Source organism: Typha angustifolia, chromosome 7, assembly GCF_048772165.1.
Source record: "Typha angustifolia cultivar Huaian chromosome 7, ASM4877216v1, whole genome shotgun sequence".
Taxonomy (NCBI): Eukaryota; Viridiplantae; Streptophyta; class Magnoliopsida; order Poales; family Typhaceae; genus Typha; species Typha angustifolia.
Genome location: NC_133245.1, coordinates 17,571,403 through 17,599,218, shown reverse-complemented (window position 1 = coordinate 17,599,218; position 27,816 = coordinate 17,571,403). Strand labels below are relative to the sequence as shown.

The following is a 27,816-nucleotide window of genomic DNA, read 5'->3' as shown; positions in this document are numbered from 1 at the left end:
ACAATTTGATTGAAGCCAATCTTGCCGTTAACCTCTGGCTATGTTATGCCCATAAAAGGATCAGGCAATAATATATGTTTGAACTTGGCCTTTCATAACTCAGGAACAAATCTTAATGATTGTTTTTTACATACCAATGGATGTAGTTTCGAGGCCCACAGCCTGAGAATAATTTGATGTACTTTACACACCAAACTTTACAATAGTTTGACTAATATTTGCAGACATGCTAATAGATATAATTACAGCTAACATTTTAATAATTATGTTACCTTTGGAACACAAGGTGAATGCAAAAAAATTGAAAAAATGAATTACTATACACTCATTTGGGAGCATTTCTTCAGCTCTTGCACGTAATTCACATCCTTGTTTGTTATATGTATGATTCCACCATGTTCGTCCACCTTCTCAATCAGAAGCCTCAGCAGAGGAACTCCTGATAGGGTATTCTGAGATCCAACCATGATAAGCTTTTTCTGCAACAAGAAAAACTTAAAAACTTTTTTAGAAACCTGCATTGTAACATCTTGGGTTGAAAGCGGCTCGGAAATGTGGAAAGCCATGTTTGTATCTAATTTTCTTGTCCAAACACTAATACAGACATAAACAGTAGACAGATAGCAAAATTGGTTAACATTATGTATATGGATACAAAACAGATTTTAGTTGTATAAATATTTGATTTGTAAAGTTATGAGAAATATAAAATTACATATATCTATAGTTCAGCATATAAGTCAAAAGACTAAAGATTAGGATAAAAAAAACAAAAGTAGGTCTTATTCTATCCAACTTTTGCTATTTTTGTAATATTTAAGCATGTGGATGGGAATCTTCAGCTCATAACCATTTCCAGATAAGACCATCAGGATACAAGTACGATTTTGGATACAAAGATGGATAGATAAATGCAAATCAATATGTAACAAAACTGAGATACAAAACCAAGTTTGATAGACTATTTTCCAATCCGTTTCCATCCCTAGTCTGCAAGTTGGAAATCAAGCTAGGATGCTCCTATATGCATGTAAACATCTCATCTAGAAAATAACCGTCCTGATTCAATCCCAAGTTTACATAAGGCAAAGAGGTAATCAGTAATCAAGCTAGCTTTTTCCTAGAATTTCATCACAGAAAAACATGGAGTAGAGCTATAGTCTGCTTCACAAACTATAAGTGCAAGTGTGTGACCATATCTCATTACATCATGAAAGAAAAGAGTTGCACCTCAAGCCAGGATATTTTAGATTACTTTCAAAAACAAAGAAAGTTCTAATTTAGTTATGCTATTAAAGAAATGCAACCCTAGGATGACCCTTGCATTTTCTGAGGTGTCAAGGGCTAAAACAATTTCTTCACTTACTTTTGCACGTGTTAAGACAACATTGATCCTGTGCCAATCTCCAAGCAAAGAAGAACTGCACGTTCTCAAATTTCCACTGGATCGTACAAAAGACACAAGGATACAGTCTTTATCTCTGCCCTGCTCAATAGACATATTTTATTAGAAATAAGACGAAGCAGCAAAAAGCTGCTCAGAACACAGTTAAGATACCAACAGTCATACAACTTAATATCCATCTTACAACAGATCAGAACACATTTTTATATGTTCAACAAGTGTAGAGGAATACAGAACAATCAAATTAAAGAGAACTTCAAGACAAGGCAAGTTAGCCCTTCCCTCTAAATCTGATATGTGATTGCTTGCAACAACTAGAAGGTACAATAATCATCAATCTTACCGTGTCATATGGATTTTTACTTATCTACATTTGTCTTAGGTTCTTTGTCACAAAATACTTGCCAAGACTATTAAAGATTCAACTGAAAAGTATATTAATTGCCAAAAACTTCTGATTACACAACAGACAATGCTACAAGCCTACAACCAATAACGGTCTTGTCACTTACATGCTTACAAGACTAGCACCAAAGGGACATTGAAGACCAACCTGATACTTATCAATTGTATGCACTTCAACAGAGGAACCAACAAAATGCCGAATGAGATTGGCTTGTGAGTTGTACGGGGTTATTATGCCAATATCTTCTTCAAGAATGCCTCTCTTCAGTAGATTCACAGTAATCTACAAATCATATGACGAATCTGTTTTCAAGCAAACTCAAAGAACTTCCAAAATGTGAAGAAAAGAATTTCAAAGTAAAGGTATGAAGAATATCTACATGCATTTGTCCAGTAAAAGAAAGCAACAGATAGTCATAAGGATAAAGATAAATAGAAACAAGAATTAACGATGCATTCCTCACCGCCTCAATTTAGGATCAACTCATGTTTGAATTTAAATGAGCCAAGCTTGATCAGAGGTTGGCTCGACCAAGCTCAAAGAAGATATATACATGGCTTGACATGCGGACACACACAAATTGGCTGCTATAACAGAACTAAGATAATATTCTGAATAAATTAAAAGAACGATGCTAATATAACAGAAGTTTATGGACCACTCAACACATGGGCAAAAGATAGTCAGTACATGCAACTCCTGTTTCTAACAACTTTTTTTATTGAGGATGATGGCTAATGTCACAGATCTATCATCCGAATGTCCTGTTACTGATTCTGACTAAGTGGATTGAGGCTCCAAACCACAAACCTATGTATACCTACATACATGCTTACTTATATAGTACCAACGCTCATATACTTGTCCATGTATATGTGTTTACCTCCATGCATGAAAAAATCGATATACAAGAAGAACAAGATGCAATTTCTTTTTTTGACAGTTCATGTAAATATAGGAAATATAGGAAGACTTGCCTGTGAAACAATATGTGCTTCTGAAGGATTGTTCACAGTTTTCTTCTGTTTTGCCTCAGGAGCAGGCAATTGGTCTGAATTTTCTTTTTCAAGTCAATAACACATAGAAGATAAAAAATTCATATAATCTAGACTCTAACCTGTGTTGATAAAGACAACAGATCTGTCAGGATCTAAAATCTGCACATATTGAAAACAAGTTTGGTTATGTGAGGCCATTGTCGGAAAAAAAAAAAACTATGATATCTAGAAAAGAGGACAAAGATATAATAATGCAAAATGTCTTATGATAAGCAGAACATTACTCTTCTACGATCAAGCTTATTGCTGCAGTGGAAGTTTATTAAAGTACATTGCAGATGAGCTCAGAGCAATATAACAAGCCAAAAAGGCCAAACAATACTCATCAGGTGTATGATTAAATATAGAAGCGGTACTGGTTCTATTTTGCAGATATTATTCCTTATCTAGAAGCAAACAATCTGTCTCTGGTTAATCAGATGCATAACATGTGCCTGCTAACTAAAGATCCTATGTATGGACAACAAACTGGATGCTTTCTATTTCCATCACTACAAAATGTTGATATGAGTAACATAATCACATTTAAGACTCTTTGACTGCCATCACAAACTGCATATGCTGATTTGCTGGTCCCCTGACCGAAATGATATTCTTTCATAAGAACAAAGTAAGATTTGTGAGATTTCTTTTACCTCTGTAAGCCATAATGCTGCAGGTTCTTTGCCAGAAAATTTGAGTTTGGCCTCTGCAATTTCAGAAGAACCACAACGTAATCTGTTCCCATAAATTAGCGTATTTGACAACTCCATAATACCAGAAGACATACGGTACTACACAAAGAAGCCATTCAAACTCATCAGCTATGATTTCTAGTCACTAGGTGAACATAAAAGTAAAACTTTGAATAAGAGGAACCTGGCACTCCAAAGCTGAAATCGCCTGAGGATGTGCTTCTGATAATCTCCAGAATAAACTAACACCCATTCCATTCTCCTGAGCTTCTGTGCTCTATAAAAGTTGTGTTTAAAAGAATAATAGATGAAGAGAAATATAGGAAGAGGTACAACCAAGAAAAGCAGCAAACACCTGAACTAGTGGAGGAAGTTGGTAATGATCTCCAACTAGAACAAACTTTGACGCAAGCATCAACGGTCCTAGCGACACCTAATATCAAGAAGAAATACATAAAAGAACTTATTCCTTTATTTAGGGATGGATTAATTGATCAATCTCCTCTATTTAGCTCTATTAGCTGCAAAGTTCTCCGTCAAAACAAGTGCTATTATCAGGAATTTCTTTACATCTGATGATAGACATACTTTTTTATAACAATATCTTACTGAAGCTTAAGATAACACTACATAATACAAATATGCAAAAGAAAGGACCAGAAACCACAATTGCAAGACGGGAAAATCATACTTACAGGCAATGTAGTTTGCCCGGCCTCATCCATAATACATATGTCAAATTTTTTACTTGAAAGCAAGGGATGATTAACTCCCAAGCAAGTTACCCCAACAATCTGGACACCTTCCATCCTTTCTTTAATGTCATCCACTGATTTTGCATCCATTGCTACCACAAGGAAACGCTATGAAGTCAATCGCAAAGAACAAGAACAAATATGATAAAGGCAGTGAAGTACAAATGAACCTGAAAAGCAATGAGTGCGAACATCATGGTGCACAACTTCAGGCCTTCCAATACGTATGAAATCAATACCCTGCATAATTTAGAGCTTAAACAAGAATACATTTGGGAAAAGACTAGAAAATAACTAGGTAATACTTTCTAACAGTGATGTTTTATATAATCCCTAAATCATCTCTTATTCATGTTATTGCAAACTGAAAGAGTAAAACAGGGCTGACCAGGCCAGCTTAGGCACTTGAAAAAGCACTAGGCGCCTGCAGAGCAGCCTTCAACAACCTTCTCATAGATATCATGGCTATTCTTTTCATACTATTTTCTAGTGTCCTTTGACAAGATCAACATATCCAGCATACTTCCATTTGAAGATGAAAAGCCAACTACCAATTGAAAGTCTAAGAGCATAACATCCCACAACTGAGAAAAGAATGTCTTTTAAAGCCAAGACACCCAAGTAAATGTATATTTTTAATGAACTGCATGAAAAAATGGATCATAATGAAAGACATTATTCTGCCTTTGTTAATCTCCTTTTTCTGTTATAACTATGAATCATATTATCCACAACAACAGATTATGAGAATATAATATCGACAAAATTATTGGTCATTCAAGCATAGAATTCTAGATTGACAGAAAATCAACCAGTAGATATAAATATTACAAGAATTGGGACAAAGTGATACACTTAAGTTCAAAAGGCCAATTGGGAAAATCTACACAGAATCGATTTTGATTTATCATTATGAGTTAGTATGCATCAGCATGTTTATCCTCAAATCGATTTGGCTCACAACATGCAATTCAGTTAGGGAAGTATGCAAGAACCCTTGAACATAGAAAGGAAGCAATATCTTATTGAAGGTAGCAGAAGAAAGTACCTGAGCCTTCAATTTGATAAGCAAATTATCAATGGCAGAATTAGTATATGATGTAAGTAAAATGGAAGCTCCTCTCATCAACAATGCCTTTACAGCATGCACCATTGTAGACGTTTTACCTGTTCCAGGCATGCCTAAAATAAGAGCATAATCTTTTGCAGTAAGTATCTGAAAATGACAGCAGGCAAGAAGATGCATTAGAATAATAAGGTATCAGCAGTTTCTGATATGAAATAACACATTAACCATTTTAGTATGAAAGAATCTATATATATAAAAAGGGACCAAAAAATTACTTTTTGGATCGACCTCCGCTGATCATTATTTAAACTCTTTTCTGATCGTACATATGATATTGCAGGATCTTGGCTAAACAATCCTCCACTATCAAACCTGGGAGCCTGTCAAGTATCAATAGAAACTAGAGACAAAAGTCATTGAAAACAACAAAATAAGGGATGCAGAGGCGTAATGCTGACCTCAAGATCAACGATCATCTTACGCAGATGAGAGTTTCTCGGGCTCTGTGCAAACAATTGTATGAGGTTGAATCTTGTACGATTCAATAGTAACATATGTTAGATTATCATTTTGTGTATAGTCAGCACAGTAGCAAATGTATTGCCAAACTTGCTGAAGAGCAGGGGAAGTTGAAACTACCGCATGGTCGCAAAAGAGGAAGAAACTTCATCCTTGTCAATCCGCCAAACTTCACGACTGATATCTCCCATCTCTGATAAAGAATCACTTCCAGGAAGCCTTAGTCGGCGGCGTAAAGATACCTAAAACATGGACAATAACTTTTATGGATCAGTTCCAACTTAGATTAGCTGCTCAGAAAGTTAAAACAACAGAAAAGATAGTTGAAGCTTCAACATCTGCTGAACTTCTGAGAGACATGAGATACAACATAAATATATGAAGATGCAAAAAAAAGAACTAATCTCTTACAGAGACACTAGAGCAATTAATGTCACTTATGACTCCATTTGCAACTGCAACACGACCAGATTCTGTGCTAAGCACCTACATTCAAAATAGTGCATGATAAAAAAAGAATAAGAAATTAACCTGGATGAAATAAAATAATAGCAACAATGAATGCTACATGATAATTCTGCAAAATTATAAGGATAGGAGGGGATGAAACAAAATATGAAGACAGCTCGCTGTATTGGCAATAATCATATCATCTTAAAACTATTGTATTCATTTCATTCACAAGGGCACATTTCAACGTATATGGTGCTATTTTGATTGTATAATCATCTGCCGCTAACAAAATTTACAATGGCAAAGATGCAAAAGTGCTACTTCAGGATATGATTAGCATTAACCTGTATGAGCACTCGTAATGAAATGTAACAAAGCAAAGGTGTGCAAGGAATTCCTACAGAAAAGATATTTTAAAAGATATATACTGATCAAAGGTCGTGCCTCTGTTTGTTAAGAAAAATCAAAGTTGATGTGGTTATGTAGACAATAGACAGACTATTCTCAAAGATTTGACTTCTCAGCTTCTAGCCTTGATGAATTTCAGGTAGGCAAGCAAAATGGAAGAGCATCAATGTTGCAACAAGAAGATATTACTAATAGGATAAGATCCCTAAGATACAAAATTAATAATGATAACATCCTTAAGATATTACTAATAGGATAACATCCCTATAGAATTTCTAGATTTCTCGACAGTCAGCAGCTATGCAGTTCTATATATATGCAAGTAATATGTAAGTAAAAGTACCACACAATCTCCACATCTGAGGGTGCAATCCAGGTTGTTCACTCTAGGTCCAGGAGGATCCACTTGTTCCTGATCTTTTCCCGGGCACAATTTTTGACGCACAAAATGATATATGTATCTGTCACTTCCACAAGATGCATCTCCTAATAATTTATTTCTGACATCGAGGATAAGGGAAGACAGGCTATTTGTACTCTTCTCACCCTTTAATTTATGTGATTGCAATATTTCTTTCTTTGAGACCTGAAATTTGGAAGAATTTCAAAAGTTCAGAAAATTATACATTTAGTGCATTGCATGTCATTGCCGTGTAGTACAAAGAAAACCTGTGATGCTTTTGCTTCCAGATCAATCAATCGGTCCCAATGCTTTAGAAAATTACAGTGAGCAGTACTTAAGTGATTAACAAGGTTGTCATATACATCACCAAGCCCACTACTCTTGATGTTGCCACCATGCGCCTGAAGCATCCAAACCAAAGTATATGCATGAGGTAGAATAAGAGCTCAAAATATCGATAAGTGACAACTGACAAAAAAGATGATATAGACATGAATGATAGTGTATATACAGTTACTGAAATTTGAAAGGAAAACTTGATATGGCGACATGGCCAGAACAGCTACATTGAGGTTTAAAAACTGTAGCATATTAAAAACGGATGCAATTTCAACTAGTAAGGTGTGATAATCAACAATTGGAAGGAAACTTTTGAGAAATGAAACGACTATAGTTTGCACTTACATCATGAAAATTCCACAGCCAAAATGCATCCATGAATCCTGCTTGGTTAGATTTTATTGCAAGATATAAATATGGAAAGGATAGCAATCTTATAGATATATTGAAAGTAAGATGATGGCAATCGTAAATGCAAATATTTGTTTTTCTGCCAATAAGGCGTGACTGTAAGCATGTTGCACGAAGAGACCCAAGAAGGGAAAAGCATATTGGCAAGGAAGCAAGAAATGCTGTATTCGAACAAGAGCACAGCAGGTGGAAACAAATATAGAACTTTATGTGACTAAGAATATTATAAAATGTTAATTTAGCAAGGTTGCAGTGACTAAACTTTTGATTGCAATCCCTATTTACCCATCTCCATTTGTTTCTTGGAAGAGTAGAACTTTCACTAACAAGTTCCAACAACCAACTAGCTTTATATGTTAGAAAGATGTAGACAATCGTACCTTATGATAGACTGTACAGTTATTTAGGTGGCGACAACTTCTGCACATTGTTGGACTCTGAAATACACATAATCATTAAACAGAATTTTTGTAATTAGATTTCATGTGGAAAGATGAGAGTCTAGAAGTAGTTGCACCTGTAACATTGGAGGAAAAATTTCTTTAGTTGAGGCCTTCAATATATCAGTTGCAAGCTCATTTCGGCGCATTATTAAACCAACCAAGTCTGATCGTTGTACTTTGATACCCTTCAGAGTTAACAAGAGTTAGGCAGTGATAGAGAAATAGAAAATCAGTGGATGGCATTGCTGGACTCACCAGTGTCTGATCTGTATGATGGTAGTACAAAAGACCCAAGTCAATATCCTTCTTCAGATATCTAAATAAGAAGAACCACACAGATTAGATACAAGTACAATCCAGTCCAGAAAATGATGTTATCATTGCAAGGCCCTACCTTTCAGACATTAGGAGGGTGTACAATATCACCTGAGCAGAATGTTCCATAGCAGACTGCGAAAGAAAAAAAAAGTTTAGTGCAAAAGGAATTGTAGTAAGGGTTGGTTCTTTTAAATTAAAGAAACAATATTATCCAGAGATTTATTGACTTTACTCGAACAAAAGATATTGTGCAGTTCCCCATACTGATTAAAATTTACAGAGTTATCTGACAGTCAAGAGAATGCCTAAGTGACATAATACTTGAATCAAGAAGGGAGAGAGACTGCATATTTCAGCCAAGAAGACAGAAATTGTCAGGAATAAAGAATGTCAGATATCTCAGGAGCTATTACCTTCTGATAAAGAGATATGTTAGGAAATGCACTTATTAATTTTCTTCTATCCCATGGCATGGTAGTCAAAATCATCATGCAACACATAAAGGCCAAGATTAAAAGATGAAACCAAGAAAGAAGATTCAGTTCATGAAGAATACCAAGAACAAATTCTCACTACTCACTAGTACAAGATTTTTCAGGTTCAGCTGCTAAGTACCACAACAAATTTGAGCTGAGATTGGGCCAAGATCTAAATCTAATGTTAGATTCAGCTTTAAATCTAAAATTTGGCCGAGCTGAGACCTCCAAACAAAGCTGACCCTATACCAACTCATAAGTGTTATGTTCAAGCTTGACTGATTTATGTGTCGAAACTAAATATGAGTCTCATGCTCAGCTTAACTTGAGCAGAGCTCTACATACCAGATGAACGACAAAAGCTGGAGATTATTACTCCATAAGAGAAAGGAAATGCAATATAGAGACAACCAGTGCTATGAATGGCAAACCATTTGCACATCATTACCCTCATCCATACCTTTCCAATAATACAGGATCTGGCAGGTCAAGACCAAATGGATAGTATTAAGAAAAAGATCAAAATAACTTGAGAATTTAAATAATAAACATTTACTATTGCCCATAAATGAAGACAAGATAGTTTGTCAATGTTAGGCAAGGTTTAACACCCAGAGATAAGAAGTGATTACATAGTCATGATAGAGAACATTCACAAGAATGTTAGGGAAAACTTAATATTAATATATTATAATTAATAGTTAGCAAAACTTAGCATCTCATTCTTACATGGCCACTAGTTCCTTTTCCAGTCTTAAACTCCAAAGGCATTATTTTCTCATGTGAATCACCGTTGATTGAACTGATCTTTATAGAAATTGATGCATCAATCATTCCTTTCAAACCATACCTTGGAGCCCATGCCATCTCCTCAATATCTATAACCTGAAAGTTCCTACAAATGTATCATGTAAGAATGACATTTCAAGATCAATGATATGTACAGTAACAAAAGTTCGGAAAATGTGGAAGATAATGATGATATGTTTATGAGAACTAACATGCCCTAGAGTCAAGAAATTGCATATAAATTTGAAGAGACATTAAAAACTAACAATATTTGTGGGCTCCATCCGTGCAAAGTTTACTCTATGCAGTATGCACTCCTGAAGTGTGATCAATATTTTTATTGTTTCCCTATTATGGTTTGTTCATCCATTCAAATTTAGAAAGCAGACTGAGCCATGAAGAACCGCCTGCTCCATAACCACTACGCTCTTAAGGCTCCAGTTATGCCTGTATAGATTATAGTACCTCTCAATCAGGTGTATGGCCATTACTTGATCAGTGATTCGCTATGTGAGAGCATGAGTCTTTGGATTGCCTTCTATGCATGTTCAGTCTTTGATCAGTGATTCACCGGTCACTAGATCAATGAAGAATCTTCCATAAATCCGCTTCTTTTTATCTATTATGTCTTTTTACCTACTTTCCCTTTTATGTTTATTTTTCTTTACCAACTGCTATGGTTTTAACACTTCTCTTGCCATTGATTGTGCCTCATGATTGTAAGACACCTATCTCAACATGGACAGAGAAAGTAACCTTTTCCAACCTTAGGATGAATTATTCCAGAAATCTGTAAATGTGTCAAATCTTTTTCCAAAAAAAATTTCAAAAAAATAAAGTCTGTAGTATACACCTATATATATGTATAATATTATAATAGCATGTCATATCGTAGCTAGTTTATCAGTTTAATTTAAAAAAGTTAACAGAGATCATAAATAATTATTGTCATACACCATAAATTGTCTCCCATTAGCCTGTTGAAGAGAACTTTAAGAATGATTGCTTGATATAATTATCATGGTTCAGTCTAAGTATAAATTTTGGGTTCAGATTCTATATAAATTTAATAACCATCTCAGTCTGCATCTCGAGAGCACTGATGCATGTATAACATGTGGTGCCTGGAATTCTTCATTTGGAGAATCAAACTCAACAGTTGCAAGTTTAGATGAGTATGGGTCACATAGAAAATAACTTATGTACTTCAAGGCAATTAAAATAGTCCTGAAGCATTTTCAAAGCCTCAAGTATTTTTATAAACATATACACATTTATTTAAGAGATTCATAATGCCAGAGTGGTCAATTTATGTAGGAGCTGACCCACTTATACACCACCATGGTAGCATGTTGATTTTCATGAGAAAATATATTAATTAACATGCCACAACACTGAAAAGCAAGGGTAAAAACATTATATTTCTAATCAACCTTGTCCAAACTAGCAGTGTTGTATAAGCAATGTCATGTTCATTCAGCCATTGATTTACGTAGTGAACTTAAAGCAGCAAATGAGCCCTTCATAAACCACGTCAAGTTACCAAGTTGTTAAATCTGTCAAAGCAACGTACTCTCTCCTTTTTAAGCATGTGTTAAATGCGCCTAAAAAAGGCAATGCATAAAAAGAAGAGATGTGCAAGGCATGAATTTGTGCAAAGAGTTAGGCTACATGAAGTCAGAAATACTCCTAATAAAGCTTCCTCTGACTCTACATAAACATTAGACATATTCACAACCTAAGAATGAGTTGAGCATGTAACTACATGCTTATAAGTTAATATACCCCGTCAAGTGCACCACCTTCAAGTGATTTTCCTACCTCAGTTATCCTGACAGCCTTCGGACCTTCAAGATGACCAAAATCAACAGTCGGAACTTTGGAGTCCTGGAAATACTAAAATAATTAGTTACAGGGACCAAACAACTTAACTTTGCTCAACAAGATCAGTCTTAGTGAATATATAAACATCACCTTTAGCAGCTAAACTAGCATATTAGCACAAAAAGAAATATCACTTACTAGAATTTTTTCAGCATGCTTTTACAGAATAATATAGTAGCCCAAACATGTCTACTGTCATTTTGGAGAATGTAGCTTCTTAAGAGTAACTTTTAAGTTATTTTATCAAGTGTTGATTTGGTCATATATCATTTTCACCACCATCTAGTACCACATTCTTGGACTGAGAATTTGCAGGACAAGAAACTATGTTGAGTTACTAAACAAAGAATTTGTGGATCATACAATTTGCAATTTAGTGATTAGAAATAAAAAATATATTAAACAAAGAACAAGAGACGATAAGAAAGTAGCTCGAAAGTTGAGGAAAAATAATCTTTCAAAAATATGCAGAACAACAAGAGCAAGAGTGATACATATAAGGTCAATTAATTACAACGGCAGTTGTCAAGATCTCATTGAAGCTGATAAACTAATAGGTTAATGAAAGAGAAAATTCAAAAAACATATCGAGTACCTCTGCCTCCATAAAGCAATTGAGCCAATTTAACATTCGAGGAATCGCGGCAATAAGTGTTGAATATATGTCTTTTTGATTTGCTGCACCAAAAGTAAAAGCATTTGTAATCTGCTAAAACCAAAAACATTAGCATGTACAAATGTACAATCACAGGGTCCATACCAAGTGTAAAGCAGAATATCTGATAATTTATAAAAGAAAGGAACATTCAACATTTCAAAGAAAAATTTTACCAACTATAACGCATCATATTAAAGGTTGATAATGTGCAAGATCAACAGTAAGAAGGCTTAGAAAGATGTTCCACCTCCACTTGCGTACAGACTTTCAATGTTTTTCTGAAGCACTTCTCTTGCATGCTCTTCAAGAAATTGTCTTGAAGGCGGCAGACCCTTGAGGAGTCCAGCCTGTAGAAACATCTATAACTGTTTAGCATACTTAGGACAAACTATCACCATCCCAACCAACCAGAAGGAATGTGTAAACGACAAATCAAAGCCTGACAAATGTCATGTCTCAATAAACCTGAAAGATCTGATGAAGCAAGGTACCGATTAAAGCACTGATTGAATGTTCAGTGCTTCTTAGTCTCTCATCAAGAACGGCCCTTCTTGGACAACTGAAGCTAGAAGCAACCTAAGATAATTAGCTTGTTAACAACCTTTAAATTGGGAAGAAAAAGTGACTTTCCAGTCATACTAGGTGACATTCAGTTAAAAGTATCAAATAGTAAGGATGTTTGACAACCAAAGCTATCAGTCTCAACCCATAAACTCAACCATGAAATAATTCTTCAATCAATACAAAGGAATACTAACCCGTGTTCCAGAAATAAGTATGTCAGGATGAAGAACAATAAGATTTTCATTACGATCGACAATGCACTTCCCTTGGTCATCAAATTCTCCAATGACATTTATAGTATCACCAGGTCCAACACAACTATAGAACCTAAACAGCAGAATGTCAGGAAATATATCATTATATTTTAATTCGGATAACAAAATGCTGCATTTTGAATGAACAGAAAATGAGAGAGATGCATATAGTTTCTTAGATCTTTTAGTTAGATTGTTTCAGATAGTCTGTCAGTAGGACTTCAGATGCATTCTGCAGCTGCTCAATAGTCAATAGTCTGCATCAAGTACACTACATAAATCCCTAGCTATAATTTACCATAAATCCACTACTTCCATAATTTTCTCGCATTATTCAGCACTGAAGAAATTAGAGAACTGAAACCATGCAAGTTCATACTTACCACTCATCACACAGATGCAAAGCCTGTTCATTCCCACTTTGTTCATTCAATAAGCGCAACACCTATATCATAATAAACCATTATATTGGTGCGACACAAGAGAAGATTAAATATTAGATACAATTATACTACAAATGACAAGGCACCTTGATAGGAGAGCGACCACATGATGAATCTACATTACTATGCTTTTCCGACACCTGACAAGGAGCGCACAGATAGTATCCTTAGACAGCAAAATGCGCTGGACTTTCATAAGGAAGAAGAATCAGACCTCCAAGACAAGAAAAGTATCATAAGGTGGAGTGGTATACAGCTTCCCAGTAGAAGTATCTACTGAACTTGTTTCAGCAAGACCATATTCATTCTGTATGTTGTCCCCAATAGCACCACGCTTTCCACAATGCTTTAGATCATCAGGTAAAGGTTCTTCTGTAATTGCATCTTCCACTTGATCTAGAAGCTCAAGCAACGCCTGAAAAGGAATCGTCATCAAAAATTTAAGTATATCATTATTAAGATAAAACTGTAAAGAAATGTTAAGACTTTTTGGATGTAAGAGTAAGCCCCTTTAACCTTCCTGTGGTGCCACAAACCATCATGGTCTTGTTCCCCATTGCAATTAAACCCATTAATTGTGACCTATAATAAAAACTGTTAGGTCTGACATATCACATATCAACTAGTCGACCAAGTTCATGATTCCATATGAACCAGAAACCTATAATGGGATAGGAAACCTTATGGATCATGATCGTCACTACCTCATCGGAACCATAAGACAAAGAGGGGGGTGTCCGAAATGGGCTCTGCAAGTCCACCATACCATCAGTCTTCACATCATAATTACTCCCCTGACCGTCATAAATCTCTGACCCTTGATAAGAGACCCTTCTTGACGATGTCATAGGCACTGCAGTGCCCGGCGAACAGAGCCATCTTTCAACATTTCCTATCGAAGAAGAATTCTTCTGCATCACAGAGTAAATAAGAAAGAGATAAACAACCAAACATTGCAAACGAGAAACGGAGCCGTCAATAAAACTGACCTCCTTCCTGGAACACGGATGAAACGTAATAGCATTTGTCCTCGACTTCTCAGAGAACAATCCTGTCATCCCTGGCAGTTGTTTCGAGCTTAGCGATCGCAGCCGCTCGTTCACAGGAGAGATCTTCCAAGTGACCTCATCTCCCCCATCGTCCTGGCTCTGCTTGATCAGCTGAATCAAAAAACCGGAAGATTAAACAGGTCAAGAAACAAAAAGACCAAATTTTGAAGCACGGAGAGTGGAAGAGACGGAGGAAGTGCGCACCATCCCGGGAGAGAATTTGAATTTCTTGAGAGGAGCCGATTTGGATACCTCAGGCGAGATCTCGGAGAATGTCTCTTCGGCAATGGCGGCGGGTTGAGGGGGCTCATCTGGGGAAGGCAAGATCAGAGGAGGAAAAGAACTAGGGTTTGGAGGGGTCGGATCGTTAGGGTGAGTGGCAGGGGTAGAGTTAGGGTTATGTTTTTGAGAGGCAGCGGAAGCGGCGGCTTGGGAGTGGCGCTCGAAGAAGTGCTGGATCCCGAACTTGGAGGGCTGAGAAGGTTGGTGACTCTGGTTTGGTTTTCTTGAGGTAGAGGAGGAGGAGGTGGAGGAGCGCTTTCTTGGAGCCATGGGAGATGAGATTATAGTGAGGTGTGGGGGTTTCTGGGATTCAAGAAGCGGGAAGAGACGACGGGGATCGCCAAGAAGAGAATGGAAGGGCAGCAGGAGAATGTAAAGAGTGGAGAAAGGATGAGAATACAAATAAATAAATAAATAAGAAAAGTTTCCCGCTTAAACGAATGCACGTGATGCTCAACGCGGCAATGGTTCAATGGACAGATACAGGAGCCTTTAGTCACGTGACCAGTAAGTTAACTTTTTTTTTTTTACTAAACAAAGGGCAATTACTTTTTAACCTTTTAAATTTATAATACTAAAATATAGATGAAGAGTCGTTAAAATTGAAGGTTGAGGTTAATTATTTGCTTTGCGCTGGGAGTCGCATAAAACAGGCTTGATATATACCTACTTATGGCTCGTTAGGGTATATATAAACATATACATAACCGAGGCTTGCTCCTTGGCTTTTACCGTATTGAAAATCTTGGCATACGTATTACATTTATCGGTGATCTAATCCATAGTGAAGTTATCCGCGTGCCGTTTGCAATCTATCTCCACCGAGTACAGCAAAAATGGAACCTTATCTAGCCAATAAGCTTGTAGGCTTAGTGTTAAATAAAAAGAGCTTGAGTTCTCCCTGCTCGAGATTAAATTGTGATACATAAGGCACCTTAATCCATCTAACGGATAAGCATCCAGGTACAGTATGATATTTACTGGACAAACATAAAACCGGCAATTCATAATCACACAACAGCACTATGGAACAATGATATACAGCATCACCAAAAATAAAAGGATGAATGCTGGCCACAAAAATAATTTTAGAAGCCTTCCGCAGAGTGAGTCTCATTTAATTGTCAACACTACGAAAATTGAGGGTCACTCAGCTTAGCAATCATTTTGCAATCAGAAGCTACGTCTGCGTGGTTGACGAGTTTTGGTTTCTTTGCAATTCCCATCTGTTTAATCTTTGCGCTGAGCGAGCCATCAACTGCAGTAGACAAGTATTTGCCAAATCATTTGAAGCTATGTTAGAGGAGAGTTCTAGAGAAGGAATGCAACTCTAGGATCATGTAAAAGATCAGCTTTCAATAGATATATCCTGTGGTATTACCTAAAAAAACAGATAAATGCTGTGGTATATACTATATACTGACTGCAGTAAATATGAGCAGATGACCTGCTTCTATTCAGTTAGATGGCTTCCATTTTTTATACTGCATGCAGTAAATTTATCTTAGGTGTGGAGATTAGAGAGCAGTAAATTATACTGCACTGCAGTAAAACATTGATAAGTTGTTGCGTAACTGTGCACCATCAAAAGCATACAGTAAATTGTATCTTAGATGTAAGGAGCAGATTGTCTTAGCACCAGAAATCATCTTCGCGTGCCTTTAGACTCATAACTCAAAAGAAATGCAAATCCCGTGGCCTATTTCACCTAGGTACTATTACAGAGTTATCATTTAATAATCGACGAGCAGATGAAACTGTCATATTGCATAGTAACCTATAGCATGAAAGCAGATTCTTCCAAAGCAATGCAGCTACATAATTACGAAATGTCTCTAAAATGCCTCAAAAGTACCTCAAGAAATGAATTAGGAACAGAAGATATACCTTGCCAGTGCATAACAGTCTTTGACTCTCCCTTGATCAACTTTGGGTATTGATCAATGCGAGAATCTTCCTGTAGCAATTCTTCAACCTATGTTTGAGAGTATTAGTATAGCTCACAGAAGATTATGTTAACAAGAAATATGAACACATTTATGCACCTAAGATTATATTTACAATCTTTTCTCAATTAAGAATTTAATGCAGATTACCAAGGTGTCAGCATAACATCCACAGATGACTCATAGTATAGAACATAATTCCAAATTTTTTTCAGCGAGACAAGTAGGGAGTGATGAAATTCATCAAAAGCCAACAAAATAGCCCGATTGAGAAAATTACCTTCTTCCACAATGTAGCATTCTTTCTTTCCCTTGGAGAGAGTAGATGATCTCTTAACCAAGAAGCGACCACCCAAGGTTCTCCTTCATGGATTCCAGCCTTAACATTTATTGCATTATCTTCAAGGATTTCACAGACCTATTGTAGTGATATAAACCACGACGTAAGAAAATAATGATTTCATACAGAACACAAAGAAGTGAATGGAAAAGAATCACATTTTCCAATGCTAAAATTCCTTATAGCTGGATATATGCAATAAATATACGGATATCCATTATCACACTTTTTGTACCTTCACATCCACTTGTGCATGAAGTTCTCAAACTTGCACTTGACATAGTTTAAAGAGTTCAGATTGTGTTGTTGCATTATACATACAGCTTATCAGCAAAAGTAGCAAAATCACCACGAAAGGTATATTATGCTTGGTTGTCACACACTGACACATGAAAATCTCAAGCAGCACAGAAGTTATGTTCACCTAATAATTTTCACACCATCGAAGGAACGGTAAGAGCAGTTCAAGGCTTGATGCCCATAGACAAGCATTCTCAATAGACATCTAGGGTTCCTGTGCTTCAAGGATATATCTTATGCCTATGAGAATAATTTCTCTCTCTCTAACCTCTAAAAACGGATATTTGGTAATGATTCTCTTCCAGTGGTTTAGTGTCATTATGATGTGCTTAGGACTTAGAGGAAGAACTTCTTGACCCCCCTGCATCAAATCCTTTAACTAGGTGAAGACATGGATCTTTGACAACAAACGAGACCAAGTCTAGAAGCATGAGGTGTGGTGCATGAAGAGATGAAGCACTTAATGGGAATTACATATAAATGATGGAGAGGTTATCATGAAGGGGCAATCTAATTTAAAATAGATCATAGGATAAAAAGTGTGACAGAATCTACCTTAGAAGTCAGAAGTTAGTAGGAGATAGAAGTCTGGGGAGTTACAAAATCTCTAGAAAAAAGAAAGAAATTTGTGAAACATAAAAGGAAAACACTCTGCCCAGCAGCTCAATATGATGGAGACATATCATGATCTTGGAGAAATCAAGATTAATGTACCTGCTGGTATAGTATCTCGGCTCTGTCTGCGAGAGCTTGTCTCTGATGGATGACCCATAAAAACCATAATAACCCTGAAAACTGTCAGCCTTTTCATATCAGCTAAGTCTGGGGTAAAGTTAGACTTAATAAGATTAGTTTAAGCAACATACCACACCAGAAACTGTTATCACAAGGAGAATGTTTCTGTAGATCCATTGACGGATGCGACAACTGAGGGGCTTATGCAGTTCTGCTACCAACTCTGGACATTTATACTCCTTGCTCCTATTAGATGAGAAGTGGAAGAAACAGGAGACTTAGAAGAAATCTGAGAAGCCTGGCAGTGACCTGAAAGAAATTGGAAGAACTACATACCCATCGGCAATTGCCCTGGTCTCGAAAAAGCTATCTGCAGTCTCTCTTGCCTTAAATTTTGCCAACTTGAGGCCATCAGCTTTTAAGCCACCAAATTCCTTGGCCGTTTCTTCATCAAGTATCTTTGTAATATCAACCTCTTGAAACTGAAAAGACCACACAAAAGATATGATATAGCTTGTCTCATGTCTGCCAAATTGACTTCCTACTCAAATAACCGCAAGAATAATTCTATACCAGAAATTTCTACATACAAGTCGCAAGAAAACCATGAGGTTGGTCATGATAACAGACCCAGATTTTTCCAGCTTCATCGCATAAAACCCGCGTGTATGCATCACATATGATCCTCTCTAGCAAATCTGACTGCATTTGCAGAGGATAGTGTTGTTCAATGCATGAAAGAAGAAGAGTTTCATAATGTCTCAAATCAATAATCAAGTCTTTCCAACTGAAAGAAAAATATATAGACGTACAAGTCTCCTAGCCATCTTATTAACAGCTCCATCTTCTATACATATCCTTCCATGTTTTTTATATCCATGAAAACACTCCAACTTGTGTTCGTAGCATCTCCCATTGTCAGGGCAAGGTTCACAAAAACCTGTAGTAATACACGTGATAATGATTGAGCCAGACGGTTTGGAAGAACGAAGGATATGAAAAAGAAAAGCAGAAGTGACAAAACCTTGAGTGAATACCACATTCGCAAGCTATATGCTAAGTGGAAAGGAAGAAAGAATTGCACTACGTGTGATTTAGCCTAGATATAAGTTTCCATAAAATATATTCATTTACCAAAAATCATGAAAAGGAAGGTCAGAAAACATGGCATAGCTGACAATTAGCTTGCTTGCTACTAGACAATTAATACATGAAACGGGAGTGGAAAATAAGAGACGTGCCTTCCTATTTCTAACTTGTTCTCTTTTTCCCTATTCTCAGTGAGATGGCCTTTTACCCTGCATTATTACTGCTTAAATTTCACCAAATATCCATACTAATTCTTTTAATAAAGTTTAGCTACAAAAGAACAAGATACGTTTCCAAGAACAATGTTAGAATACAATAATAAGCTAAAATATTAATGAAGCCGAGAGATTATTGTAAAGTTTTCCAACTATCACGCCAGGAAAGTTATGACACCGGAGAGAAAGAAGTAGAGTACGAAATTGTACAATCGAACATTAAAGCAACGTGTTTAAAAACAATACGAGTCCCGCTTAAAAAAAGATTAGTTCAACTATCAGTGAAGAAATTGAATTGAAACAAATCAACTCATAATCATGCGATCGTTCCTAAAAAGAAGAGAAGGAGAGTGAAAAGATAAGGCAAACGGTCACCGGAATTGAGGGCGTCAAAAGAATCTTGACCGTTATCGCAGAAGGGTTTCGGCTTGTGGCGACTGACGAAGATGGCGGCGTAGTTGCAAGCAACGGCAACGGAGGCGGCGATGGCGAGCACAGCGACGAGCTTGAGGAGCTCCTCCTTCGAAGGGAAGAGAGATGGAGATGGCTCTCTCAATATCCGAAGCGGCGTAGAGGACTCTCCCGACCTTGCCTTCTTCGCCCGCTTCTTCGCCACGGACGACATGGACGCGACGAGCCAAGAAGAGGGAGGTGTTAGTGTGGCGGTGTGGAATCTCTCCTTTTATTTGCAGCGATGAAGGCAGCCCAGATGTTCGAGAGAATTCCCAACCGGTTTTGCGATGCCTCATGTAGCCAGCCATATGTAGCTTGTTTCATGTGCTCCCTTAACCCAATTCGGATTTTTGAAGGGAGATTTTCTTATAAGGCCCTACATTTGTGCGAATTTTCCATTAGAACCTTTCTAGTTCAGTAAATACCAAATTGGACACCTGACCTTTTCTTATAATAAACAAGAAAATAAAACACTATTGTCTAACTTTAACCTTTGACACATTTTCTTGTGTGTAGCATAAAAAATTTGACTTATTTTTATGTATTTCAAACTAAAGCACCTAACCCACAATGTAACGATAATTTTTAAATCAAGTTGCAGATGATAGAAAAGGCTGCTTCAAACTTAAATGTGCATCATGTATGTATATGAGCACATCTGCTGCCACCTAAAAAAATGTGAAAAGCTGCGCAAAATTTTCAATATATCTAGCCTGAATAGAAGGTTATACAGAATATTAAAAATAAATATATGTAAGCTTTCATGTACAATAGGAACACGAGGAACAACTTTGCGAGCCTAAACTGGTAAGATACACAACTCTCAACTTCTTGACATTCTTCATAACTTGAGTTTCTGCTCATTATTCTAGTTGAGCAGCATCAGGATGTTGGGCGTGGGCGTCATTTTCTCATTTTTTGTCTTATTTTTCCTCGATCTCAATATCAATGATATCCTGATCAGAACATTTCGCAGAAGAACTGCCACCTCCTCTGAAGTTGTCTTTTGGTTGCCATACAATGTTTTGGCAACTCGTGCAACGAATTACCTGGTTGCGATAGCCCACAAACCGCCTCTTACAGGCAGGGCAAGTTCCCTGAAAGACAGAAGAACCACATAATCAAACAGTCATGAACTCCTGATACAAGAAGGAATCAGTTTGATTTGTCGAACATAAGTTTGACTGAAAAACAGTATAGTTTAATGCTGCTATATAATAACATAAAATTTCCTCTGCTGTGATAGCTAATACCGACATCATATTACAAATTAGACACGACGGTAAAAGATGAGTTACTACACATAAAAAGTTGAACTTGAAATCTGTCACTTGTAAAAATGCACTGCATTTAATAGGAAACTATACTTTGTTTTTTTAGAATCAGGAGCAGATTCTTTTTTCCTCTTTTTCAATCAGAGAGAAAAGTGTAACAACATTCAGCATTCTCATTAATCGATACAAGTCTGAAAACAATCTTAAAAGTATCCCCATGGAACTACTGTGTGACAAGCCCTTTTAAACATAACGATTCAAAAATGCAGCATTGGAGCAGCCTAGTTCTGAAAGCTTACTGCAGACAATCATTTCTTATTTAAGTTGCACATTTTCATTAAAAAAAATCCAATATAGACCAATAGTGTTAAATTACTTAGAAGTAATTACTCATGTTACCAAAAGGTGCCAACTACTATTTTTGGCAGGATGAAGAAGATATGAGAAGTTTTATGGCATCTCGTATTTGGATATCAATGAGGAAGTCCTTTTGCTTATCAAAAATCTAATGGACTCAAATATTAAATAGAAGACAGAAAAAAGAAGTAAAGACCATAGATAAGACCAAAAAGTTTAGTTGATTGCAAAGAGAAGGACTTCCCGTACTAGAATAACATTCATACTCCTAGATGGAAGTGTGGTACCCTTGTCATGTTCTTATCCCATAGATCTCTACTGATGAAGGTGTTTGACCATCATACCTATTTGTCCAGAATCACTGCCCCAAATTTCTTTCTTAATTTGTATGTCAAGACTGCAACATCTTCAGCAAAAACATCTAATAACCAAGAAACAAAGAGATATAATGCCCATCTCACATCTTGACTGATGCTAAGTTCATGTTAGCCTCAGTTAAAAGCTAAATCAGGACTCTTCCTTATGTTGCTAATAATACTATGGCTATAAGATGATCAATTTCATGGTCTCTTAGTCCAGTGATTTGAATTATGTGAATAGACAACAGCAGTCAAGATACTTTAGTCGACCTTGTGCGCAGCATAATAGAGGCTGGGAAGCTCAGGATCAACAGGGAAGTAAAGAGTGTGCAACTGTATGTTCCCTTCAATACTTATTCTCACCAAGTTTGTCAACTCTCCTATAATTGGTTTGATTCAAACCAAAAACAGAACAAAAAAATATCTTAATTGGTACTCTGGATCAGTGGTTTCAATTTCATCAAGGAATTAAATAAACATTAGAAGCGAAATTCATCAGATATAGTTACTATATTGCAATCTGATCAAATTACAAGACTCAACTAAATGTGAGACGCAGTAGGACAAAATAAGTATCAGAATGGGGAGCAGTTGTGGCAAGCATATTAGGGCATACCAAGGAAATGATAGAACATTCTTATGAAAAAATAACAATAGCAATTCCACCATAATTTGACAATAAAAACAAGGGCTATATAGTGCATATGAAATATATAAATGTTGTCTGCATCATTACCAAAGCATTCCTAGAAACTTAAAGAAGCGAAGATAAATAAAAATTAAAGAAAATTGCACGACAAGAAAATAGTTCTATTTTAGAGCATAAAAGCATACCTCAATAGCAAAATTATTAGCAAATGTCCCAATGAGAAGAGGAGCAGCAAATGGCAGAACCCACGTAGCCAATATGAAGAACCTAAACAGCCAACCGGATAGTACAAACCAAACGAAAAAGATGGTCTGCAAGTATGTAGTAAGATAAGCACATTGACATGGCATTATGTTAAATCAAATACTAAGCAAAGAAAACAATTATCACACAAACTAAGAGTATTTCACCTCCTTGCAAACTTGCAATTGTCCATCAACAAAGTACCCTTATTAAGAGGACCCGATGTAGAAGTTCTTAGATCAAATATTCATACTTTCCACATCATTTTCTAATTTCCAGTAGGAAAACAACATGATATGCCAGTATCAGGAGAATTTCCTAGTATGGCTGATTTGTTATGTGAATCAAATTATACAGATCCTTCTTTTACTGAACAACGAAGGGTTTACCACTGAATCAATTGACTAAAAGTTGGAGAGCCCAAAGTAACCAACACTTCAAGCCTTCAATTTCCTCTTCACACTACAAGGCACATGAAGTGAATAAAAATTGTAACACGCAATGACAACTGACTAATCTACAGGTCCCCATCTACATCAATTACAACTCCCATAAATTGTAACACGCAACCGCATCAACCGGAAAATTTCAAGAATCAACCAAGCATTCAAAAATAAAAACAAAAATCTGCAATGGAGGACGTAGAAAGAACTCACAACTAACCCTCTTCCGAGCGGTGTTTCAAGAAAACCGTTCAGCTCCTTCCTGTACTGCGATTGCGAAATATGAAGTAGAGAAACAGTGAGATATTTAAAGCCTTCAATATGGAAGAAAGGAAGAGAAAAGGAGTATAAAATAGAGAGAGATAATATCGAACCCTAGGCCAATTACGAGAGAAATCAACGGAGAAGGATCGAAACCGCCGTCCGATCCCTAGCTCGACATCAAGCTCCCGCGCACGTGCAACGGCTGCGCGGGTAGCGGAATCGAACCGGCGGGATAGCGAGAACCGTCGATCGAGTCGTTCGGCGGTTCGTCGCGCCTCGAAGGCGAGCTGCTCGACGCCATCGTTGGCGCGCCGCCACGCATCGCGCAGGGCCTCGCCGGAGGCGACGCGGCGCGCGAAGCCATCGAAGTCACTACGGCGAAATGCTCGGACGGATAGAGACAGCGGCGGCGACTGGTGGGTGAGACGGCGGTGGGGATTAAGGAAGAGGGGATGATGCCACCGCACGCTCGTCGCCATAGCTCACGCGTGTGAAGCAACAAACGGTGGCGTTCGAGATATGATTGAGAATCTAACAACAATGCAAAAATAAGGTCATGATTTTGGGGCTCTCTATGGGCCCGTTCTATTCGGCCCCCATTCGATATTATAAATCTACCTACTCTATAACATTATTATTATTATTACCTTTTATCTCAGATACTTTCATACTTATCACGCAAGCAAGACGCAGACGCTCCTTAAAGATATTTTTTTATACTTCTCTCGAAGCTTTCCTTACAATAGATCTTTTTTTTCATTTCTCTCAAACTATCCATAAAAAGGGGACCATTAACCAAAAGCCCAAAGAGGTTGGGTTCCTAATGGGCTCGGCCTATAAGTTAAAAAGATTTGAGAACTAGGATTTGGTAGGGGGTGCGCCAGGCCCGTGCAGCAGTGCAACGCTCAGGCGACGCCTGAGGGCCCCAGCAGCAAGCTACTGTGAGGTGGACCCTCCCCCAAGAGAAATTAATTTAATATCGTGGTGGGCCGATGGCCCACGTATCAGATATTAAACTGATAAGAACAGATACTACACTTGATCTTAGCCAAAAGGCCGAGAAAGGTATGAGTTTCTACGTGGGCCTTCGCCGCATTTTATAATCTCTTCTTCTTCTAATACTTGTTCCGGCTCCGATGTGGGACTAAATTTACTGTCAATTTGTAGCACGAAAACGATGGAAAAGAGGGGAAAAAACAAATTCAAAAAAAGGAAGAGAAAGAAAGCAACTGAAGAACTGAAATAATCATTAATCATGAGATAATTACATCAACTTATTGCGTAACAAAGAAGAAATCCATCACCTACCTCTTAAAATTTATATTTAAAATATTTTAATTCGTCTAGGCTCTTTCAGAAAGTTCATAAGGAGCTTTCTCCTGGCATCAGAGGTCGGTAAGACTGTAACGATCACCAGTGACATAACAATACATACTATAACAACGTTTTATCTAATAAGTAATACAACTCTTTCAGCATTTCTAGCTAACAACTTGTATGCAAAAAAAAAATGTCAAATTTCCTTATTTTGACTTCCATTAAATTATATATAATCAACATCATTCGTCTGACACGCATGTCTAGAAGCACTTGATATTCGTCTAATTTCTACGATTTAAATTTAACTCTTCTTTTACGTCGCAGTCCTTGAAGCCATGAACCATATGAAACCTAGAGGTGCAACATTACTTTCCACGTAACAGCTACCTTTGTGTTGCCTGTTTGACTCGTTCATTTCGTCTAGATGATACGATAAGGGTGTGTACATGTGACTTGACTAATTTAATGCGGTCAAATCTTTATATGGCTAACTAGGTCTCGTCTAACTAAACCCTTCTTCGTCTATGCTCAGTTCTTCGAAATAAACTGCCACGAGTCAACTAGTTGCCTTTTTAGAATGAAATTTTTTCATTTACAGTGGTTTTAATTCTTCACTCCTAGTCATTGACGTCTAGTTATGATTCCACTTGTAATAAATTTTATTTATTTATTACATAACTCCTTTGAATATAACTATTTGAATTTTTTTTTAAAAAATTAAAGAATAGCAAAGATCTAACGGTAGTTATATATTTTATATACAAAAATGGAGTGGAATAGAATAGTCGAAATTTGCCCGATAAATGGGGGGTAAAGTCGAGTTATCCAAGTTAGTACTAGTAAGCGCATAAACTTAAACAGTACCGAATGGACAGCAGAACGTACCTCTCTGATAAATAAATTCCTATTCCTACTCCAATTCCAATATCTCGGCGGCGAGAGATCGAAAGAATCCACAGGCGGAGGACGATTGGACGAACCCTCCAAATCCTCTGCTGTCTGCTTTCTCATCTGTCTCCATTTCCGAACCCTAATCCTAATCCCTCGCCTCATCTCATTAATGGCGGAAGCAAAGGGAAGAGGAAGAGGAGAGATGACCCCGTCGTGGTGGAGGAAGCAATGAGGTGCAAAATCCACCCCTACGCGAACGCCGTCGGGGTCTGTGCTCCGTGCCTTTGCGATCGTCTCTTCGCCCTCGTTGCCGCCGAGAACGGCGCCTCACCGATCCCTTCTCCTTCTCCTCCACCGCCGCCGCCTCCGTTAGCGTTTCCCCGATCCGATCCCCCCTACGCCTCTGGCGGCCGATCCGGCCTACTCTTCTCGAGAACCCCTCAGATAGGCGGCGAGAAGGAGAAGGGAAGGAAGTTCTCGATCTTATCGACCATTTTTGGTCATTCCACATCAGCGGAGCCGTCGAGGACTTCGTCTTGGCTCAAGGGAATCTTGCACGGCGGCCGCCGGAGGAAGCCGCAGCAGAGCGACTCCCCTCCGCAGAGAAGGCCGTATCCGGCGAGGGATCGAGGAATGTCGCCGGAGAGTAGGGAGGACGACGACAGCGGCTACTCGACGGAGTCTTCTCCATGGCGCCCGATGCCGACGCCGATGCGGAGAGTTGGCCACGATCTCCGCCGGCACCACTACGGCGGCGGAGCGATGTCGGGGTTCGCCGTGTGTTTGAGCCCGCTCGTAAGGCCCAGTCCCGGCCGTCGGAGGTGCCACGTGGCCGATGCGGGGTTCTCAGGCGAGCTCCGGAGAGCTAAAACGCCGCAGCACCACCGCCATGGATCGGCCGGCTCCGCCGCATCGCTCCACCACGACCGTTCGAAGAAGCTCGCACACTTTGGTAGGTTGCGCTGATGATTTTGTCGTTGCGTCTTCCCTAAATTCTACGAAGCTTGCCATTAACTATTTTTCTGGCCAACAAATTAATCAAAATCTAAAATTTTCGTCTTAATACTTAGTTTACGTGTGTAATTTGGTCTTGCATAGAACAGCGTGATCAGATGGCATGTGTGAATTAAATGCTTCTGAAATAGATTCGAATACAACTTCTTCTTCTTCTTCTTCTTTGAAAAATCAAACATTTTGCCTTTTTTCTTGCGGTCGGTCGAGGCGTCGCTGTTGAGTGCGTTGGGCGACGGTGACGAGGAACGGAACACGACTTGGAGCAAAGTAGTTTGTTGTTTGGTTTTTTTCACTTCTCCGACAAGTTCTTTTCTTTACTCTTTGTTTTGTTAATTTTTTTACAGCACCGAGAAGTTGGAAGAGACGACTTTAATTACTGTGCTTCGTGTCGTGGAATAAGAATTAGAATAAGAGTATGTTCCGTACTATAGAGTTAATTTTTTATTAATTAGTTTGACCCAGTTAATATTTTTTAGATATATAATTTTGTATATTATTTTTTAATAATTATATTATTAATATTTTATCAAGTAAAATATATATATATATATATATATATATATCTTTAACTAAAAGTAATATATATGAAAATAATGTTTTGATGTCTTTTATAATTAGCTTGATGAAAATTTTATTTCATTTTATCAGTTTAATTATTTTTTATTATTTACATATATCTCTCGTTAGTTTAAGATTAATTTTAATTAAACTTTTATAGATAGAGATTTAAATTGAAGTTTATCTCTAAATAAACAAATTTAAATTTTTGATATTAAATAATATCTCATATAATTAAAATAAAATTATATTTAAGAGAGAAATCTTAACAGTAGAAAAATACATGTAGAGCGCTTCTTTTTTAAG

General features: G+C 37.3%; 4 protein-coding genes and 1 non-coding gene across 8 annotated transcripts; 1 reads left to right on the top strand and 4 right to left on the bottom strand.

Moving 5' to 3' along the window:
* Positions 1-75: 75 nt before the first annotated feature.
* LOC140761901 (DNA replication ATP-dependent helicase/nuclease JHS1) lies at positions 76-15,412 on the bottom strand. Of its 4 annotated transcripts, none has more exons than XM_073099427.1 (34): positions 14,983-15,412; positions 14,719-14,889; positions 14,434-14,640; positions 14,246-14,311; positions 13,944-14,144; positions 13,816-13,869; positions 13,670-13,731; positions 13,227-13,359; positions 12,934-13,044; positions 12,716-12,827; positions 12,406-12,488; positions 11,748-11,813; positions 9,867-10,022; positions 8,738-8,793; positions 8,599-8,659; positions 8,418-8,528; positions 8,281-8,337; positions 7,417-7,551; positions 7,091-7,333; positions 6,298-6,372; positions 6,007-6,128; positions 5,826-5,898; positions 5,643-5,747; positions 5,347-5,514; positions 4,469-4,538; positions 4,239-4,390; positions 3,899-3,976; positions 3,728-3,820; positions 3,505-3,642; positions 2,929-2,968; positions 2,789-2,862; positions 1,959-2,093; positions 1,367-1,486; positions 76-479 (listed from the first exon to the last, which is right to left on the bottom strand). In XM_073099427.1, exons 1-34 carry the CDS (start codon positions 15,328-15,330, stop codon positions 318-320), a joined length of 4,038 nt encoding a protein of 1,345 aa, XP_072955528.1. In that variant the 5' UTR covers positions 15,331-15,412; the 3' UTR covers positions 76-317. The 4 variants fall into 4 exon arrangements, 3 of the variants coding, with proteins under 3 accessions (XP_072955528.1, XP_072955529.1, XP_072955530.1); XM_073099428.1 differs by having other exon boundaries at positions 12,716-12,815; XM_073099429.1 differs by lacking the exon at positions 14,983-15,412 and having other exon boundaries at positions 14,434-14,621; positions 14,719-14,785.
* Positions 15,413-16,005: 593 nt separating this feature from the next.
* LOC140763856 (uncharacterized) lies at positions 16,006-20,664 on the bottom strand. The gene is made up of 9 exons (XM_073102224.1): positions 20,061-20,664; positions 19,194-19,321; positions 19,012-19,083; positions 18,718-18,863; positions 18,513-18,627; positions 18,361-18,441; positions 17,287-17,424; positions 16,948-17,035; positions 16,006-16,318 (listed from the first exon to the last, which is right to left on the bottom strand). The coding sequence occupies exons 1-9, from the start codon at positions 20,308-20,310 to the stop codon at positions 16,191-16,193; spliced, it is 1,146 nt and encodes a 381-aa protein (XP_072958325.1). The 5' UTR covers positions 20,311-20,664; the 3' UTR covers positions 16,006-16,190.
* Positions 20,665-20,815: 151 nt separating this feature from the next.
* On the bottom strand, positions 20,816-24,792 carry LOC140763858 (uncharacterized). The gene is made up of 5 exons (XM_073102226.1): positions 24,375-24,792; positions 23,838-24,258; positions 23,677-23,730; positions 22,963-23,088; positions 20,816-21,235 (listed from the first exon to the last, which is right to left on the bottom strand). Exons 2-5 carry the CDS (start codon positions 24,204-24,206, stop codon positions 21,062-21,064), a joined length of 723 nt encoding a protein of 240 aa, XP_072958327.1. The 5' UTR covers positions 24,207-24,258; positions 24,375-24,792; the 3' UTR covers positions 20,816-21,061.
* Positions 24,598-24,796, bottom strand: LOC140764102 (U2 spliceosomal RNA). Its single transcript, XR_012104977.1, has one exon. It is a non-coding gene; the product is annotated as a U2 spliceosomal RNA (small nuclear RNA).
* Positions 24,797-25,909: 1,113 nt separating this feature from the next.
* On the top strand, positions 25,910-27,104 carry LOC140763857 (uncharacterized). The gene has a single exon (XM_073102225.1). The coding sequence runs from the start codon at positions 26,167-26,169 to the stop codon at positions 26,902-26,904; it is 738 nt and encodes a 245-aa protein (XP_072958326.1). The 5' UTR covers positions 25,910-26,166; the 3' UTR covers positions 26,905-27,104.
* The last annotated feature ends 712 nt before the right edge of the window (positions 27,105-27,816 follow it).

Coding starts and splice junctions, on each gene's coding strand:
- LOC140761901 (XM_073099427.1), bottom strand. CDS start 15,330: ATGGCTCCAAGAAAGCGCTCCTCCACCTCCTCCTCCTCTACCTCAAGA. Junction 7,552..8,280: donor ACTGTACAGTCTATCATAAG/GTACGATTGTCT, acceptor TGGATGCTTCAG/GCGCATGGTGGCAACATCAA. Junction 1,487..1,958: donor ATACAATTGATAAGTATCAG/GTTGGTCTTCAA, acceptor TCTATTGAGCAG/GGCAGAGATAAAGACTGTAT.
- LOC140763856 (XM_073102224.1), bottom strand. CDS start 20,310: ATGTCGTCCGTGGCGAAGAAGCGGGCGAAGAAGGCAAGGTCGGGAGAG. Junction 17,425..18,360: donor CCGAGATACTATACCAGCAG/GTACATTAATCT, acceptor TCACTACAATAG/GTCTGTGAAATCCTTGAAGA. Junction 17,036..17,286: donor ATGCTACATTGTGGAAGAAG/GTAATTTTCTCA, acceptor TCTCAAACATAG/GTTGAAGAATTGCTACAGGA.
- LOC140763857 (XM_073102225.1), top strand. CDS start 26,167: ATGAGGTGCAAAATCCACCCCTACGCGAACGCCGTCGGGGTCTGTGCT.
- LOC140763858 (XM_073102226.1), bottom strand. CDS start 24,206: ATGGCGACGAGCGTGCGGTGGCATCATCCCCTCTTCCTTAATCCCCAC. Junction 23,089..23,676: donor CGCTCGGAAGAGGGTTAGTT/GTGAGTTCTTTC, acceptor ACATACTTGCAG/ACCATCTTTTTCGTTTGGTT. Junction 21,236..22,962: donor CTAATAATTTTGCTATTGAG/GTATGCTTTTAT, acceptor TCTGTCTTTCAG/GGAACTTGCCCTGCCTGTAA.